At 37.4% G+C, this 21,359-nt stretch overlaps 1 protein-coding gene across 1 annotated transcript in view; it reads left to right on the top strand.

The window, feature by feature from the left end:
- LOC150085750 (AP-5 complex subunit beta-1-like) overlaps window positions 1-21,359 on the top strand; it is an 842,186-nt gene that overhangs the window by 118,364 nt on the left and 702,463 nt on the right. Inside the window, exon 5 of the mRNA XM_090374678.1 lies at window positions 7,711-7,841. Within this exon, the coding sequence (XP_090230804.1) occupies window positions 7,711-7,841 (131 nt within the window). The remainder of the gene's footprint in view (window positions 1-7,710; window positions 7,842-21,359) is intronic.

Below are 21,359 nucleotides of genomic sequence, written 5' to 3'. Positions count from 1 at the left end.
GCACCCCAGATAACAGCACATTGAGATGGGATATATACGTACAGCATGTCTTTCAGTGCTGAAAAAAGAAAACGGCAAGTCACATGATTACTGTGTTTGTTTATACTCGCCATTTTGAAAGTGAATTCTGTACTGATATCATGGATTATACCACTGTTTTGCATTTATTTTAAAATAAAACTCCTCGCTATGGCTCCTCCTAAAGTTAATAAACTTCATACAGAGAAGAAAAGAAGAACAACATTAAAGCTTAGTGACAAACTTGATATAATACAAACTATTACATTAGGATCACCTGGAATGTTAATTCATATACATGTGTATTGTGTCTGTGAATTGCGGGTGTTCTCTGCTCGATTTGCATGTTCTGCTGGACGAAAAACCCGTTTCTGGGAGAAAAAACTTGTTATCTACACCTGAGACCCACTACTTCAGCCATGGAGTGAAAAAAGCCTATAAAAGTTCTTCGATCATCGACGGGATTCGAACCCGGGCCTTTTCCACCCGGTGAGGGGAGGACGGTGACAATACCACTGTGCCAACCATGCAGACTAAACTTGATATAATAAAGAAAATAGAACTGGGTGTAAGCAGAAGTGTATTAATGGAAGAATATAACATCGGATCGTCTACGTTTGTTTTTTTTTTTATGTGCCATTAATAAAATTGCATTTTTAATCTCTCTATTTCTTATTTGGTCTCATTATTTCTGCATTAAATATGTTAAAAATAAAACTTTCTAGTTAACGAAAAAATCTAAATAACGCCATCTTGAATCCCTGAAGGTGCGGGTTTTTTTGAAAGTCTACTGTATCAAGAACTGTATTATGATCACTAAATTCACCATTTGCAGCATATTGCCATATACCAATTCTCCTAAAGAATTCATGAAATCGTACTCACTGAATTGTAGTAACCAATTGTCATATACCAAATTTTCACATACAGTGAAATGCCATTCACCAAATTGTCTTGTATGCGAAACTGTCATGCTTAAAATTGTTGCATACACCGAACTATCATGCACTGAATTGTCGCATACAGTGAATTGTCATGCACCAAACTGTCCTACAAATAAATTGTCTTGCAATGAATTGACGTGATCTCGAACGAAACATGGGGCCATGCATCTGGATGCACTGTTTGTGTTCACTAGGCTGGAGATAGTGATATTATAGATTGGAACTGTTTTTGTGACATGCCCTGCATCCTTTGATCAAGTTAATCAATGGCTCAATGGGAATTCCTGCTTTCTCTCATTACTGACCAAACACCTTTTAATGATGACAGTGTATCCAGACAACTCCGGGATTTATCAAAAACACAATGTGTCATGCCACAAGGTCTGACAGGTTGCTAACTGGTTTCTGGAACATGACAGTAATTTCTCTGTTTTCCTGGCCATCCAACTCACCCAATCTCACCCAACCCACTTGAGCACTTTTGAGACCTACTGGAAAAGGAAGGCGTATTATGGCCTTGCTGCCCTTGCATCATAAAGCTCATAAACAAACAAACTGGAAAAGTACATTCAGTGAAGAAATGTCTTCAAATGCAGTTCTCCTCATATATATATTGATGGTTCTGAAACAGATACCAAAGCAGATTTAGCAGTCATCTAACAAGATTTACCCATTTAACAGTAACATTCCATTAGAATATTGTGTTTTTCTGAAGAGCTATATGCAGTATTATATCTTTGGAATTATTAACATGGTAGTAGTGACAGGTCACCTTCAGGTGACTCTTGAAAATAATGTTCCTGCATTAACCATTAATATTTGTAAAAGAATAAGAGAAGTTTACCCCAGTACGATACGTAGAACACTTCTGTATGGTATTCTCCAGAAATTAAAATGAAAACAATAAAAAAAAAAAAAATCGGAAATCTTACATTACAGTAAGAAATAATTAACAATAATTAAAAATAAAATGAACACAATTAAAAATCAATTTAATGCAATTAAAAATTAAGTAAAAAATTAATTTAGCCAAAAAAATGCAAAATGATTTTCCTTCCTGAAGCTGACAATGCTTTTCGACTATGTCGTGATCACGGGAATTTTCATTCCTGTGAATGAAACTACTTGATTTTTAAGTGTGTTCGTTTCATTTTAATTGTGTTCATTTGATTTTTAATTATTGTTCATTATTTCTTACTGTAATGTAAGATTTTAGATTTTTTTTTTTAATTGTTTTCGTTTTAATTTCTGGAGAGTACCATAGGGAAGGTTCTATGTATCATATTGAGGTAAATTTCTCTTATTCTTTTACAAATATTGATATCAACGTAGAATGTATTACGCATTATAGCTCTGGTTCATACTATCAAATTAACCATTAATCTACTTCAAAATATGAAATTTTTTCTGACTTTTTAACATAATCAAACTATTACTCCTGTAGTTTCTGAAATGATTTTTTTGTGGTTTTCATATTATTTGCATTCAAAAACCTTTCAAGTAACCCACCATCGTCTTTACAACTATTTGACTCTTTAAAAAATTCTCTCTAAAACGTCTTTTAGTCAGGGAGTTGTTAATTACTCTAATCAGTTACCTCCATGGATGGTTTAAGTTTGAGGAACTCAAATCACAACTGGATTGGATCTATGTGACTTGTTGTAACAAAGGTCTAGGGTTTCTTTGCACCTTATGCCTGATACTGATACTAAACTGCTTTGCATGGTTATGTTAATTAATGAAATATTGAAAGTCCTAGTGGTCCTCTAGTCTTCACTAAATAAAAAACAACTTTTTTCCTAAGTGTTCCACCCCCACCAGTAACTTTTATCAGTTGTGATGATATTCTGATTTAATTCATTGGTAGGCAGCTACTAATATTTTGTTTGATGAATGATCTGGTAGTTTGTTTGACTGTATGAATGCTAGGCTGCCCATTTTTAATTACATCACTGAATTTTGTTTACCTTGCCAAGGACAATTACTTGTTTGGCTGCATAATTCCATGTAGTCTGCTGTTTTCACAAAATTTGTCTATTATGCATGGTTTTACATATTTAATGTAAATATTATGTTTATTTACATGATTTTAGTGAATAAATGATATATTATTATGAATGATTATTATATTATTATAATTATTTTAATTTATTTCTATACATTAAAAATGTTTTTCTCCTAATAATATTTATTCGTGCCAATGGGCAAAGAGGGCGGGGCAATTATGTCACTACAAATGCACTGGTAAATAATTACATTGTTGTCTTCCATTGAAAGACAATTGCCTCCATAACAACATTCACCAACCTGGTGCACGTGCTTCACTCTTAATATATGACCATGCACAGCATTATTTGATGTTCCATTGTAATGTCAGCTGATGAAGGGACCCAATATAGGTTGTATATTTGTAAATAGTTTAGTATTTTGTAAATATTTAAAATATTTGTATAGTTTGAAAATATTTTAGTTCTGCTCTTTCGGATGCAACAATATTTCCTCATACGTTATGGAACCCGAAGCAAAAGGCCTTTTCCTAAGTGACCTATGTAAACGCAGGTAAATAATCACATAGTGATGTTTATTCCACCTTGAGAATGCCGCATGGTAGCCAATGGGAGAAGAGGGATGCCAGTCATGTGGTACAAGTGGGCGGGGCAATTGCGTCACTACAAATGCACAGGTAAATAATTATATAGGTCATTTCCTGATTAGATATCAATCATAGTGGCATAGTGTTTGGGTAAGATGCCACCTGTGGTTTCCTACATCTGTGCCATCAGTACTCTTGTGATGAATAGAGAGCCTCTGTAAAGCCAGAAAAGCATTGTGTGTGTTGCATGTGTAGTTCAGTGTTGGGTTGGGTTGGGTTGTGTTGTTTGTGCTGCCCTCTTGGTTGCAGGGTCCCTAGTGGGACTCAATGTTGCCTGTCATCACCACTGGGAGGTGAGCCGAGCTGTCCACAATATTCTGGCTGCTCCCCACCTGAGCTTCCTGATGGACAACAAAAAAAAAAAAAAAAGCATGAGTGAGGGAGATAGCTGAAGGATTGAAGTAAAAAGGGGGAGGAAGAATATCAGTGCATTTCAAAAGGTGTGTATTTTACGTAGATATACCTCCGTCAATGATATTGACGAAGGTATATCAGGCTTAATGTCGAAGTTTGCAGATGACACAAAGGTTGGCAGGGTTGTTAATGACAGTAATGGCAGTGTGCTACTGCAACAGGATCTAGATAATTTGGGCAGATGGGCTAAGAAGTGGCAACTGAAGTTTAACCTTGACAAATGCAAAGTACTGCATATGGGTAGAAGTAACCCCAGAGAAACGTACCAACTGTGTGGTACTACACTTAAGGTGGTAGAAAATGAAAAAGATCTGGGAGTAATTATGCAGTCAGATATGAAGTTTTCTGAGCAATGCAGACAGGCTGCTAGGGCAGGTCATGGGGTTTTGTCAATGATATATAGGAATTTTGCTAGCAGGGAAAAGGAGGTGATTGTCCCTCTGTATAAGGCAATGGTCAGGCCACGCCTTGAGTACTGCGTACAGGTCTGGAGGCCTCATTTTAGGAAGGATGTAGATTTGCTTGAGCGTGTACAGAGAAGAGCAACACGATTGGTGAGGGGAATGAAGGGATCCTCTTACCAAGAGAGGCTTAAGTTCTGCAAATTGCAGTGGCTGGAGACTAGGCACCTGCGCGGTGATCTGATTGAGGTGTATAAGGCCTTGAATGGGTTGAGCACGCTGAATTCTGATGGGATCCTTCCACTTGTTCAGATTACGAACCTACGGGGACAGATGTAGAATAGATGTGCGGAAATTTGCCTTTAGCCAGCGGGTGGTTAATTGCTGGAACAAACTTCCATCTGTCGTTGTGGAAGTTGATAGGTTAAATAAATTTAAGGAGGAACTGGACAGGCATTTGGAGGGAATGGTGTGATTTTTTTTTTTTTTTTTTTGGCTGATGCTGCATAAGCTCATACACTTGCTTTCTTGCATCACGTGCCACTACTACTACTACTACTACCTCTACATTTTATGTAGAAAAGCATGCCTGGGGTTGGGGAGCAAAGCCCCCTAGTTATTATTATTAAAAGAGCGCGAGTTATCCGCAATAATTGATGTCAGACCTCTTCCAGATATCAAATTTTCTGGATAATCGAACTGGAAAATTTTTCCAGTAAGATTAAATAAATTTAATTTAATCTAAGGTAAGATTAAATAAATTTATATTACCTTATGATTAAATTAAATAAGATAAATAATTAAATTAAAAAAATTATAAACCAATTTCGGAAAACAGAAACATCCATCCAGGCATTTTTATACAAAACAGGAAAATTAGAAAGATTTTTAAATGCTCTAGATTTTTTCGATGTACCGATAACGAGCACGGTCAATCTGTTCATCCCAGTGGCATTTGCACACATAGCAATTGTAACTCGCTCTTTTCTGATCTTAAAATTTGGTGCAGGCATTTCTCTTTTCATGGCTAGGGTTTTTCTTGGGAATGCTTTCCATAATAAGCCTGTCTCATGTCTCAACATTATAAACGTTTTCTTTCTTAATTTGCTATAACTGAAGCAAACTTACTTTTAAAGGACACTGCTGCCAATTCATCTGAAGAAAGTTTCTCGTCTTGAATATCTATTTCATGTATACTGTGTTTCAGTTTAAAGGTTTTCAGCCAACCTGTGCTTGCTTTCTAAAATCTTCATTACCTCTTAATTTTTGATTAAAATTCAATGTTTTTTCACACATTGGGCGAGAACAGTGAGACACTGGTTCACCTAAACTTCACTCTGAAGAAAACAAAAAAATAAAGTTGAGTGCACTCTCGAAAGCGGCATTTTCGCGGCATCGTCTTTTTCTTGCTAGATCCTCCTTCACTATCCATAATCGACACAAATTCTCTTATAGCATTGGAATTTTTCTTGACGTACATAAATTGTCGAAGTCCACACATTATACTCTTTGGAAATTTTTCCTAAATTTTCACCTTTTCTAATTCTGTTAATAATTTCTGTTTTTTGTTGCAATGTTGAAACTACATGTTTTCTTTTCGTTCACATTTTAGCTTAAAAAAATGAGGAAAATATTAAATCGCATAGTTTCGGGCCGATATTGTTCTTAACGAATCTGGAGCTAAACTAATCTGAAATTCTCTCATGGTTTTCGAGAAAACCCAGTAGTCTCTGTGATATTTTTCTAAAATACATTTCTGAAGGTCACATAGAATTTTAGCATTAGCATTAGTAGAGGCATATGATGCCAGAAAGCAAGTTTATGCAGCATCAGCCAAAAAAAAAAAAAAAAAAAAAAAAAAAAAAAAAAAGGCACAGTTCGACAGGCATTCATTCCAAATGCCTGTCCAGCTCAGCCTTAAATTTATTTAGGCTATTAGCTTCCACAACAAAAGATGGAAGCCTGTTCCACCAATCAACTACCCGCTGGCTAAAGGCAAATTTCTGCACATATATTCTACAACTATCTTTCCTCAATTTGAAACTGTGCCTCCTCCGGTTCGTAGTCTGAGCAAGACAAAAAATCCCATCAGCATTCAGCTTGCTCAACCCATTCAAGGCCTTATACATCTCAGTCAGATCACCTCGCAGGTGCCTACTCTCCAGGTGCTGCAATTTGCAGAAGTTAAGCCTTTCTTGGTAAGAGCACCTCTTTGTTCCCCCCACCAATCTTGTTGCCCTTTTTTGTACTTGTTCTAGCAACTCTACATCCTTCCTAAAATGAGGCCTCCAGACTTGTACACAGTACTCTAGGTGTGGCCTGACCATTGCCTTGTATAATGGGATTATCACCTCCCTGTCCCTGCTATCAAAATTCCTATATATCATTGACAAGACTCCATGACTTGCCCTGTCAGCCCTCTGCACTGCTAAGTGAACTTCATATTTGGCTGCACAATTACCCCCAGGTCTTTTTCACTTTCCACTTCCCTGAGTGTAGGACCATCCAGTTGGTACCTTTCTCTTCAGTTATTGCTACCCATAAGCAGTACTTTGCATTTGTCAATGTTAAACTCCAGTTGCCACTTCTCAGCCCATTTTCCCAACTTATCTAGATCCAGTTGGAGTAGCATACTGTCATTACTGTCGTTAACAACCCTGCCAACCTTTGTATCATCTGCAAACTTGGACATTAAACCTGATATACCTTCATCAATATCATTGATAAATATACAAAACAACAATGGGCCTAACACCGAACCCTGGGGGAACTCCACTAATAACATTTGTCCACGAAGAGCAGTGTCCATTGATTACCACTCTGTTGTCTCTCACTCAACCATCCCTTTATCCATTGTAGCAGCTTACCCTTGATGCCATACCTCTCCAAATTGTATAGCAGTCTTCCATGTGCAACAGTATCTAGAGGTCACAATCATAAAGCAATAAAAACAATTTGTAGTTTTCGATTTATTGGGCTTTTTGTTTGTATAATCTGTTTTAAACGAGTAGTAATTTTGATCTTTCACTTATTATAATCAAAATTCAATTTGTAAACGTGATCAATATAACTGGAGCTTACTGTACTACGGTTAATAATAAAAAAAAAGATCAGCCTTTCAAATTATTTTGGATAACCGATGTTCTACTGTATCATATTATTATGATTACATAAATACATAGTGATATTCATTAAAATCACCTGTAAAGTTTTTTGTTGTTGATTCTTTGTTGTGAAACCATTGAACTGAATGTTGACAATGAGATTTTATTTAAAACAGAATTTACATTTTGGCAACCTAGAAGAAATATGGCACTTGTGTCAGAATGAAACTTCGTGTGCTTTCCAGTCATATGCATCACTTGTAAGTTTAATAATAAAGCATGTGGTATTGGAAAAATCTTTAAAATGGTAAGTATGCTTTCATAATTTACATTTTGTATCATTTAAAACTGTTCTTTAATTTTTTTGGAATTACAAATGTTGTTCAAACAAAAATTGCAGGGTTAAATAAAAAGTTGTATATCAAGTAAACTATACATACTTGAATTTTCCGTGTAGCCCCTATTATGTTTGACACTCTCCTTCTTCAGGTGCGTCAAACAGACAATCTGAACAGAAATCCACAGACAGAAAAATCCTAGGTAAGCTAAATGTTTGAATGCATACTGTACTGGTAAACAATCCTATGGCTGTATTTTAATGTAAAATGTATATGTTGTCAGTAAATTTTTTTTTTTTTTTTTTTCCTGGTTTGGACAAAAAAGCTCCTGTTCTGTTCCTTCATGCAGTTATCTAATCTGCAGTATTTTGAAAATCAAAAGTTAGCAAGCTATAAGGATAGGATAATGTCTCATGCTTCACTTGTATCTGATTCAATGTAGAATAGGTGGTATGAAGATAGGTTCTGTGCTGCAGTATACACTTGATAGCACACCAGTCTTTTGGATTTCATAATATTTATTATTGTTTCTCTTCTCTCCAGATAATGTTTCAGAATCATTCCTTTATTTCCAGAGGACATTGAACAACATTCCTGGCAGATGCTTGAGTAATGTCCTTGTGGTTGTCACAGACATTCTCTCAGATATGCCAGACAAGCTGTACTTGCTACTCGTAAGTCTAAAACACTGATAGAACTGATATTCGGGTGACACTCAAGTCAAGTGGACCCAATTTCAGCGAAATCTGGTCTGTGACAGCCAAATCCTCTGCTTGCACCTTCACAATGGTCGGACTGTTAGTAATCCAGGGTATAACCCCCATGCGCAAGCACATTGTGGGTAACTACCCAGGTGTGAACCAACAGGGATCGAGGTGTGGCACTCACACCACATGGAGGAATGCTGCCCTTCTGTGTTACCAGGCAATACTAGGTGGTAGATGACTCTCATCAACCGGTGCAATACCACCACTTGGTTTATGGGAGGCTTGAAGTGGGGGAAGCCATGTTAAGTCTCCAGAGCTAAGTTCAGGTCAACCCTTCCCCCATCTCTTCCATCATGCAGTATGACTGATGACTTTTGAGGTTATTATGAACATCTTGGCGAGATCCCATTGGCCTTACATTTCGAGGGTACAGCTCTAAAATGGTGTTTGCAGGCCAGGCGCTAGTTAGTACATCAGACCGAACCTATTAGTAACTCTTTAGGAGGCTTCTGAATCAGCTAGTGTATAATCTTGCTACCTCTATTCTGTCAGATAGTGACTGGAGGGAGTCCGAGTAGTGTGTATGCAGGGAGCATTGTCGAGGCCCTGTTATATCAAGGATCTGGGTATATTCTTACCATGTGTACACCATATCCAAAAATTTCATTACTTCATACAGCATCTCCCACCCACTTTTTCTTACTATTGAATACACCATGAATTGTCAAACTAATAGAGCAAGCTTATCTGCGAAAAGATCTAAACCTCCCAAACACTTCCTAGTTCGTTTTACAAATATACGTGGTCTCAATTCTAATCTCAACGATGTCAATTTCCACTTGCAGTCTGCCAAACCCCATTTACTTTTCTGACAGAATCTCGGTTATCGGTTGATTCAACTACTGCTCATCTCAGTTGCCCAAATTATTCGCTGAATGATTCCTTTCACCTCAAAGGTGGTACTTGTGCATATGTCCATTCCGATATTCCCTGTCAGAGACTTGGGTAATTTGGATTCTCCTCTTTTCGATCTTCTCTGGCTTAAAATCTCTCTACCTCATTCTGTCAAATTCATCTGTTTTGTCTACCATTCTCCCAATGACACTAATCACTTGGAGCTCTTTCACTTTCTCTCTTTGCAACTTAACTTTCTCCAGTCCAACTTTCCTAACAGTGAGGTAATTTTCCTTAGTGATTTTAATGTTCACAACTCCAGCTGGCTTCCGTTTTCTAGTCACACCGACCCAGCTGGTCGAGATGCTGAGGCTTTTGCAATTACTAATGACCTTGCTCAGATTGTTCATTTACCTACAAGAATACCAAACAATCCTTACCATACAGCCAACACACTTGATCTTTTTCTCACAACAACCCTTATAAGTACGGGGTCGAAGTGAGTAGTCCTTTAGGTACCTCAGATCACAACTTGGTGATTCTCTTCTTCAATGGAACCTTTATCTGATGGCTATTCCCAACCTCGTGTTGTGTGGCATTACAAGAATGCAAAATGGGATGACTTGCGAGACTTCTTTTCTTCTTTTCCTTGGTCGGATTACTGTTTCAAAACTTCTGATGTCAATGTTTGCTCAGATCGTGTCAGTGAAATTATTCTTGCAGGAATGGAATCCTTTTTCCCACACACTACTTTAAAATCTTGTCCTTTACCTAAACCTTGGTTTTCCAATAAATGTGCCAAGGCTGTTCAAGAGAAGAAGGTTGCATATCGTAACTGGCTTGTTTCCAATTCTTCAGTTTCATTTTCTGCCTACACCAAATCTCGTAACAATTGTAAACTAGTTATTAATCAGTCCAAACTAGATTTTGAAAAAGCTAAGAGTAGAAAACTTGCTTTTTGCCCTAATGGTAGCAGAGCATTCTGGTCTCTTGCCAGACCTGAAATACTCACATTAACATCATTAATAAATATTACAAACAGTAAGTGGCCTAACACTGAGTCCTGTGGTACTCAACAGTAGTCCAAGAAAAATGGTGCAAATTTATAACTTCTCTCTCTCTCTCCTACTACTTGACAACTACCATTTGCTTTATTCATGATTGTAACTTGCTACTAAATTTTACATTGCTCAATTTATTCAACAGTTCATTTATGTGAAACAGTATTAGAGGATTTACTGAAATTTAAGTAAGTGATGTCATTGTTCTTTGCAGCCACTTTGTTCATGATGACCTCATAGTACTAATTGGATTAGTCAGGCAAATTGGCCTGATTGTTAACAAATCTGTGCCTTGATTACCCTGTAGCTCCACTCCTATCTAGGTGATCTTACATTACACCTTGAACTGTTGAGTTGATTATTTTCGCTGTCACAGAAGTAAAACTTACAGATCTGTAGTTGCCCACTTCACTCTTCGAACCACCCTTGTATACAGGAGATACATTTGCAGGCTCCAGGGATTTCTTCTGAATCCAGTGATGCTCTCGGTAATTTAGCTAAAAGTTTAACTTCCTCTTTTGTTGTTGCTTTTGATATAATTGGATAGAGTTCATCAGCCCTGGATGCTTTGTTGATTTTTAGCTGCAACAGTTTCTTTTCTAGTTCCTTTCAATTATTGGAAAATCATTTAACTTCCAATCAGTATTAGTCTGCTGACCTTATCTGTAAAGAAGTTCTTTGTGTGTGTGAAAGTAGATGCACTATATTTATTCAATTTGTCAGATATTTATCCATACTAGAAACTTGCTGGACTCCTTGATGTGGGTACCTGTACATAGTAAGGGGAATCCAGTGCCCACAGCCTTGGTTCCAGGCTAATCATAGGAATTTAACATGTTTTCCATGCACTGTAACCATGGAGACTCAGAAATGGGAATCCTGTTGGTTGAGGGGGCCCAGCTTCAATGCACCACTTATGCCTCTGCTGTGACAAGATGAGTGGTCCTGCAAGGGCTTTGCCCAGGATCAATCAGCTGTTAGATTCATCCTCAGGGATCAACCATGCCAATGCCATGGCTCTACCCTTATGGTCTGAGTAATAGGATTTGGGCTGTGGTGTGGGTATGGTGGCTAGCCAGCCCTGGCATCTCATTCCCAAATGCATTTATTGCTTGCTGGGTGGGTATATATTGGGTATTCCCTTGAGCTCCATGGTGAGTGGGGAGCCCAGGCACTAAAACAAATTAAATCTCCTCTGAATCATATTATTGAGGCAAGTTTAGATATTATCCATACCAGTTTTAGATATTGACCCAGATACAGTCACCTCACTGTATATAAAACTGAAGTTATATTAGGTCCAATACTTCGATACCTGATAATTCATTCTATTTGGGAAAAGGGTAACCTTCTTTATCCAGACAGGATTAGAAAGACACTTTTTTTATTTATTTATTTATTGTACTAGGCAGTCTCAGCTAGCTTTCCTGGCATCCCTGCCACTAATCACAATACTGTACAGATATTTACAGACTTACATCACTAATTCCTGCTCCATTACAAGATATTGAAGTTCTGCACTTCATGTTCCAGCACAAGAATTAGACATTGAAGAGCTGCAGTTCATATAAACGAATTTGGAGTCCCTGCTACGGAAAGTAGCCAGTGAGAAATTGGTGTCAGTGCATACAATTTCAATGTAATGTCCAGTCTGAGAAAGAAAAGTCTTTTTATTAAATGAAATATTCCCTGGAAAGCTGAATTCCACACCATGGAAGTATTCTCCAAAGTAAATTGCAGTCAGGCGGGAAAAATATTCTCATCAGTAAATTGTAGTCAGAAGATGAACACAGATCTATTGCAAATGCATCATCTTCATAACCATTGAAATATGTTTAGCTAGAGGTTGATGTTTCCAATTGACTCGTCTAGTACACTGACTTAAAGCACCAATCAGTGATGAAATGCTCAACCTGAATCATCTATCCTCATCAAGTACTCAGACTTGAAATACCACTCAGGGAAGCACCTGTCCTCGAATGCTTCCCCCTTGAAAGAGCACTCAGTGATGAAATGTGGGCTAACTAGGGATGTTTGTCTGGCCTATTTGGGTTAGAAGGACTGGCAAAATCTGTCAAATGGTTGCATTCTGGAGACATCTACATTTTGAAATGAAGCTCAACAAACTCTCAGAACATCTTCTACAAGCCACCTGTATTGGGGTCTTACCAATCATTGTAACACCACACAAGACACTGAACTTATCCAAAGGCAGATCTCTGAATGGGGTATTCTAGAAGTGTTAGAAGAAGATATCTGTTCTGACAACTGCAAAACAAATATTTGTGCTTAGGGATTGGAATCTAGTTCTCATTAGAAACCACATCCGTGCTTTTCAGTTTACCAGTGTTTCTGATTACAGCTGATTACTTCTACTGGTGAATAAGTCCATATGTACCTAACCCAATATACTGTTTCAAGTGTAGAAATACAGACACTTGCAATTGGCCTGTTGTGGTGTCTTCATGTGGTGCAAAGAACCAAAAAATTATGGTATGGTCAGCTGCAAAACTTACATGTATTAACTGTCAAGGAGGTTACCCCATATGCTCTCGGGCATGCCAGCAGTGGAAAGAGGCAAAAGTGATACAAAGATTAAAGGCAGAGCTTTTCTTGCCTCCTGGCATATCATGCAAAGAAGCAAGAAAAGCAGTGAAACCTATAAATAGCAATAAACCTTCATACACTCAGAAGGCAGCAGGGAGATGTTACATAGAACACAAACAGAAATGACTATTCTAATTCAAGAGTCATTTATTAAGCTCACAAAAAGCAACCAGAAAGATCAGCCAGCCTCTATTCCTATATCTGTACCTTCTACTCCACTCCTTCTACCAAAACCTCCTGGCAAAGTGAAACTGCAGAAATCTGAATTACATTTGGTTACAAAATAAAAAAAATGGATATATGTCAAGGTGAAAGGTGTGCAAGATGAATCAGTCTTGGAACTTTTTTGCTGATGAACAAATGGACACACGGTCAGTGACCATTCTTCCAAAAAAATAAAAAAAAAGCTTAAATCTTTTTTGCGAAGAATGGCAATAAAAGGATAAATCTAAGACTGAGAAAGGTAAGCCCTCAGCACTCGGGAAGCTTCCCAACAGATCTGCCAGATAATGGCTAAATTCCTACAATTGTCATAGATTACAGTGAAATACAGATGATATAAAGGTCCTCCTGCAAAAGCATGAGCCAGTTTGCTTTTGCCTGCAGGAGATGCATTTGAAGGCAAGTGATAACCTAACCCTGCATTACTTTATTATAATATGAAATGATAGAAGTGGGTTAGAACAGCTCACAGTGGAGTTGCTATCCTTGTGTGCTACCAGATTCAATTTCAGTCTTTGCTACTCACAATCAATGCTGTGGCACAGTCAGAACAAACTACAGTTGGTTCTAAATGTGTTGGGTTTTTATTAAGAATGTGACATTTATTTGTCATGTGGGATTGACATTCCCAGCATACATTGATGGCCTTTTTACACCCAAACTTGTTATAATTTATTTGCCATGCTCCAGCACACAGGCGCCTCCGTAGCCAGGTGGGAAGGAGCAGCAGTGCGTAGCACACGCTTCTTGATTAGACCGGGGTTCGAGCCCGTCACCACCAAATACGGAGGATGCGGAAAGGTCAGGGAATGACCACCGCATTTCCCGGAGCAATATGGTCTTAATTGCTAATGCTCCTAAATAACAAAACAAACAAACAAACAAGCTCCAGCACAACCATCACATGTTAGAAGAGTTTACAATAAATCACACATGTTAGAAGAGTTCACAATAAATCATGAATACAATCATTAATCATATTTAGCAGCTATGGGCTTGAACCACAGTCCACTCAAAGTGTGTGTGTGCGTGTTCGTGCATGCGTGCATGCGCCCGGACTCTTGCTCCTGACCACTCGCCTATGTCTGGCCTAACTGGTTGTCCTCCAATCTTTTACTTCTTGGGGATTGTAATGTACATTCTATCTGTGGGATAGTGCTAATGGAAGGATATGTATCGTAGAACACTTGATCACTAACAGTGACCTCTCCCTTCTTAATAACATTGAAACTAACACAACTAATTCTTCTGACCTAACCGTATGCTTTCTACCTTTGATATTTGTATCTGTTTCCTTCTCTCCTCCCTTCACTTACTTGGGAGATGGGGGAGAACCCATATCGATGCAATCATTTCCCTGTGATAATTTTATTACTCAATGGGAGAATATGCTTCCTCTTAAGTTGTCATGATGGAAGATTGATTGGGATGAACTGATGAACTGCTTTCCAGTATCTGGCAGGTTTTGGCATCTCTAGAGAATATGCTTCCTCTTAGGTTTTCAGGGTGTAATATTGATTGGGATGAACTGGAATGCTTTCCAGTATCTAGAAGATTTTGGCATCTCTACAATTGGTTAGTAGCCTATCACTAATGCAGTGATATTACAGAAAATATTTTCTATGCAGCTGTAATTTTGAAACACCTTCCCTCCTTCCACCTTTTCCAAAACCATGTTGGAATGTAGAATACACAGCAACAAAAAAAGGACTAAACAATTCCTGGAGGATATTCTGACAATACAGGTGACCCCCACTTAACGCTGATAATTCGTTCCGGAGAAACAGAGCGCTAAGTGAATCTGCGCTAAGCGAGTGCCACATTGCCATACGGTAACATATGTATTTGTGAGTCGCAGTCGGTGCCATAGGATATTTCCTAATCAATAATAAACAGTATTAAAAAAAAATGAACAAATGTCGGTCAAAATATTTAATATTCAAATATTTGTACATATAAAATATTCTACATTACATACGTATATAATTATGTGGTAACTACTTACGTATCAAAATTAAACTTAAAATTCCAATTAAATCATGAATTTAATTGATCTAAATTGATTTTAATTGATTTAATTTAATTGATGAATTTAATCATGAAAAATGTGTCGATTTTGGGTTGTACTTTGGCTCTCTTCCTGGTAAACTAAAAGGGGTTTTAATTTAAAATCCCTCGTAGCGTTACCACCCCAATGGGATATTGAAATCTTCGACTATTCACGTGTACACTTGAATTCATGTGTATTCAAGTGATCCCCAATGAGATATTGAAATTGTCGACTATTCACATGATTCCGCCAGCACTCATGGCTCGAAGCACTACACATAGCCAGCAATAATAATATTATGAATCGGACGAGGGAGTACACTTACACCCTATTATAGAATGTACTGTATTGCAGTGCGATGAGCACTGGCGATCATCACGTGTACGTAATTCTGCTTTACCGACACCAGACTCGTGATACATGATCATGCCCAGCTGACTTGCTATTGTAACCATCAATATATGCTGAAGTACACCATTCACAGACTAGCTGATGAAGAGGCACTTCGCTTTGAAAGCTACTATGTATTTTAACGCTTTTATTATGTATATTTTAACTCTTTTATCTTGTTGAATTTTAATGCTTTTATCTTGTTGAATTTTAATGCTTTTATCTTATTTTATTTCTGTTTTATCTTATGTATATATCATTTTTATTTTAATAAATTTATTTTAACCAGTTAGTCGGTGGTCGCACGAAACTTTGATTATATAATGCAACCCAACGCACAAGGCCTGTTTTCTAATAAACTAAAAGGGGTTTTAATTTAAAATCCCTTGTAGCATTACCAGCCAACAATAAAGTCAACCGATCCTTTTCCGCTTTGAAACCTGGCATGTTTTTTCCTTCTTTCAATATGAAACTTCTTTTAGGCATTCGTTTCAAAAAAAGTCCTGCTTCATCTATGTTAAAAACTCGTCGAGGAGTATAAAACATAATACCCATCTTTATTGGCTTGAAAGTTTCGGCTCCTTGATCGGCACTTGCGGCTTCTCCCTGGATTTTAAATGTATTCAACCAGCCCTTACTAGTTTTAAATGGTTCAACATTTTTTTTTTTTTTTTAAGGGAGTTTTCTTCAGATCATCATATAGGATAATCTCTCTCTCTCTCTCTCTCTCCCCCTTTTTTTTTTTTTTTTTTTTTTTTTTTTTTTTTAAATAATATTTAACTTAACTGAATTCTGCATTGGATATTATCTTCAATAAAATTATTTAAAAGTCTCTCCATTTCAATCCTAATAGCCGGCCTAGCCCTAGTTGCTTGCATTGGTACAGCTGGTTTTCCCGCTGCTAAAATTAATTCTTTTTTTTTTATAATTGTTCTTAGAATTAAACTTGCCAGTCCTAAATTATGGCGCACATTTGCTTGTCATTGACCAGAATCGACTCGATTTGAAACGACTAATTTAATTTTCAAATTCAGTCTTTTTCTTACATTTGTAGTCTTCGTACTGCGTCCAGACATTGTTGCTTTTTCATTCTTATCCGCCATTATTAAACTCTTCGAAAATGTAATTGCGTTGGTTGTATTAATTATGATACAATCTTCGAGTAAACTGTCCGTTACGCATGATGTCTAATACTGTACTGAGTGATGACTAGATTTGGATCTTGATCATAATTTTTTTAAATGTTGATCTCGGAATACATAACAAGTCACTGTACTGCAATTTTCACTGAGCGTGGGAAAATTTCTCAAGTCGGTGTGGGAAACGTTTTAATGCTGTTTTGCTATTCATTTTCAAGCTATTGACTCCATCAGATGAAACGTTTTCATTAAATATGCCAAAAATGCAATCTATACACTGGTAAAAGAGCGTTATAGCAATTTGTGACAGTGTTATTGTCAGATATGGGTTATAATATAAGAACAACATTATAATGAATCAGCGTAAAGCGAACCATGTTATAACAAGGGCCTGCTGTATCCACCACAGCTGTTTTTACAGCCTTTACATGCCGACGTGCTAAGGCATGTTATATCCAATGTCAGAGCTAAAAGGAATTGTGGATCAGTTTTACTTCCTCTCTTACCCAGTTGACCAAATTTATTGCTCTAAGACAAAATTCCTAAAATGAAAGGAAAATATACATTACACATTCATCAATTTTGGAATATAATGGATGCTCTATTGCAGATTCAACTGCAATAACCAATGTTCTTGGAGAAACATTCCCTAACATCTTGGCAGCAACATTTTACTTCTCAGAGTTCCTGGTATAGGACTCTGGGGAGTAAGTTCCTCAAACAGAAAAATGAAAAACAGATAGCTTTTACCAATAAAAGGGACCATTTAACATGCAAGAATTAAAAACAGCTCTAACTCTTACTAAAGCAAGTTCTGTTGGACTGGATGGCCAATTTGAGATGATCAAGTACTGTTCAAGTACTATGCATTACTTCCTCTTTCTATGTAACAGAATCGTTTCAGATTGGCAGTTTCTGTTTTTTTTTTTTTGGTAGTTGTTGGTGCATCGGTTTCTGTGGCCATAATGCACCTCCCAAGGTTTTTGCAGTACTTTGATCCAAGCCTGAGGCGGGATTCGAACCCGCAACCTTTGGGTTGCTAAGCAGGTACTTTACCCACCTGGCTAGCCCGGTCGGCAGCAGTTTCTGTACTCTTGGAATAAGGCAACTGTCCTTGCCTTTTTGTAGCCAGGAAAGGATGCCAAAGTTGTATTATGTATTAACAAACTATCATTATATCACTCTGTAGCTCAGAGAGCTGTCTGTGCAGAATTGTGGAGAGAATGATCATTGCTCATCTTGCATTTAAAATTAAGACCTTATCTGCAATGTGCAGTGCGACTTCCAAAGAAATATGTTTATATTAGACCATCTAATTAGACTGGAAACATCTATCTCTGATGCTTTCCTAAAATATGAACACCTGATGTCCATCCTCTTTGATATGGAAAAATTGTATAACACAACTCTGAGATTTATATTTTATATGCTCTTTACCGTCTAGGTCTTAGCAGTCACCTCCCCATTTTTCTTAAAAACTTTTTTCTCATCAGTCTCTCCTAGTTTGTATAGGATCCACCCCTCTTAATCTTTCTGCCAAGAGGAGTATTTCAAGGATCAATTTTAAGTATTATGCTTTTTGTCATCAAAATTAATTCCATTATGGAACAAACTCTTGCAACTGTACACAGCACCCTCTATGTTGATGACTCCATTATATTTTCATAGTCATGCACATGAGAGTTATTAAAAGACCACTGCAACACATCATCGATTGTTTGAATATATCACATTTGAAAAGTGGATTTATGTTTGCACCGCAAAAGATATTTTTGTCATGAGCATAATTTTGAACCTAAATTCTCAATTCAGGTTCAAAATTATGCTTTCTGTTTTCCTGAAAAATTCTGTTTTTTTAATCACATATCACTCAACTAGGCACATTATACTGGACAACAAATTTTGGGTCATATGGGCATGAAAGTAAGTTTACTTTATAGATTTTGGGGTGCTAAACACGGAAATAGTGCTGAAAATATTGGATTGGCTCACGTTTTCGAAAAAAAGTAGTTTTTTTTATATTGCAAAGTATTTTTTATTTAAATGGTAGTAAGATGTAGTTAAGAACATATCTGTATCAAGCACAGGACTTTTTCGCCTTTCACTTGTATTCAGCTTTGCGAGAATCACTTTTCACCCTCCAACAATAGTCAGCTAACATGGCAGCACTCCTCTTCTAGGAAATGTTAAAGCCAGCAACTACAGTCAGCTTGTGGAAGATCTTATACTTCTGACAAAAACCTAGGGTGCAACATGTCATCGAAGATGTATTTCTTGCACTCACACCTGGATTTCTTCCCACCAAACTGTGGTACCATCAGCAATGAACATGTTGAGCGCTTCCATCAAGACATCGCAGCGAAGGAACAAAGATATATAAGCAAATGGAGTTGAAATATTTCAGAAGGCTTTCCACAATGATTTCTCGCTATCACTAAGGACACATTAAAACTTTTTGTCTTTGAAAAGTTGCCTTATTTGTGAACCAATGAAAACGCCTGCCTTAATCTTCTCTGAACTAAGTATGGGGAATTTCTCTTGCAAGTATGTGAATGCAGGACTGATCAATTCCAAAGCCTTCACAAAATTTTTCATGAGCCCCAGTTTAATGTGATGTGGTGGAAGCAAAACTTTATTTGAATCTACCAGAGGTTCAAACACTATGTTATTCATTCCAGATGTTAATAATTTTTGTTGAGGCTAACTCCTCTTCTCATAGTGCTTATCCTTGGAACAACTATCCCACTTGCAGAGAAAGCAACAATACCTAATGTAACCCTTTTCTAGTCCTAATAAATTTTTTTTTTTTTTTTTTTATGTGAACCCCAAACACGAGAGGTATTAGAACCTATAGTACTTAGTACTGTGCTTGGATTGAAGGATGAGAAGACGAAAGAAGATATTTGTTGACATTGGACTTGAACTTCTGTAGATTGTAATATTCAGGAAATACATATGAAGGAAGGTCATTCCAGAAAACGGCATTTGAATGAATAAATGAGGAAGATGAAAAGTTGGTTCTGTGGGTTTGAAGTTGGACAGTAAATGGATGTTGGCTGGTGGCAGCACGTGTTCGGACTGTTTTGAAAGAGAGAGCTGGAATTATAGAAGCCAATTCAGAACAGTGCCCATGGAAGTATCTGTAGAAGAGGCATGCAGCAGAAACAGTACGTCTATGAGAAAGCGAGGGGAGAGACTCTGTTAGAGATGAATCATTAATTAACCTAACTGCCCTCTTCTGAATGGAATCTAGAAGCCTGAGAGAGGTTTTGGGGGCACCACCCCAGATGTGGGAACAATATTCCATGGTAGGGCGGATTTGCGATTTATACAGAGTGAGCAGCTGTTTGGAAGAAAAGTAATGCCGAGAGCAAAAGAGAAAACCAAGTTTTTTAGATGCAGAGGAAGCAATATTTGTAATGTGCTTATGCCAAGAGAGATTAGAAGTCAGGGTAATCCCCAAAAGAGATATATCATTTTGCCTAGAAATCATAGGGTCATTAAAAATAAGCATAGGAGCAGAAGAATCCTTTTTGCGAGATATAAGACAAGACTGAGTTTTAGAAGGGTTGAAATCAACTAAGTTGTCTTTGCCCCACTGGAGAATTACCTGAAGATCGGCATTTAAGGAATTGGTAGCAGATTTTCGAGAAGTTGAAGCTGATTGAGCAGGACAAGGTTTCTCAAAATGGAATGCAATGTGCTATCATCAGCAAAACTATGGATAGGATTTTCAGTCAATGGAAGAAGGTCATTAATATAGAAGAGGAAAAGAGTGGGGGAAAGAACTGAACCTTGGGGGACACCGGCATTAGTGGATAACTTAGAAGACAGAGAGCCATCTACCATCACCCTCAGTGAGCGATCAGAGAGAAAACTTGATAACCTATTACTAAAAACAGTTGGCAAACCTTAAGATGGAAGCTTGTTTAGAAGACCTTTATGCCAAACACGATCAAAAGCCTTTGAGATGTCAAGAGCAACTGTTTGTGTTTCACCGAACCCTTCTATTGAATTAGTCCATAAATGGGTAACATAAGCCAGAATATCACCAGTGGATTGACACTGACGGAATCCATACTGGCAATCGTTGATCAGACGGAAGGTTTCTAGGTAGTTTAAGAATTGGTGGTTAATTGATTTCTCCATTACTTTAGAAAGAGTAGAAGTAATTGCAATGGGATGATAATTGGATGGGAGGGATTTGTCATCCTTTTTAGGAACTGGCTGGATATGAGCAAATTTCCAAGCAGAAGGAAAAACACCTTTGGAATAAGAGAGTGAAAAAAGGCGGCAAAGAATAGGAGTAAGTTCAGGAGCACAGATTTTGAGAACAAGTGGAGAAATACCATCAGGACCTGGAGCTTTTTTAGCATCAAGATTCATCAAAATCCTTCTGATATCCTTTTGACGGAAG

Source organism: Mastigoproctus giganteus, chromosome 5 (assembly GCF_048544385.1).
Source record: "Mastigoproctus giganteus isolate SK-2022 chromosome 5, ASM4854438v1, whole genome shotgun sequence".
Classification (NCBI taxonomy): Eukaryota; Metazoa; Arthropoda; class Arachnida; order Uropygi; family Thelyphonidae; genus Mastigoproctus; species Mastigoproctus giganteus.
Note: the sequence above shows the minus strand (reverse complement) of the source record. Positions and strands in the feature narration are given on the sequence as shown.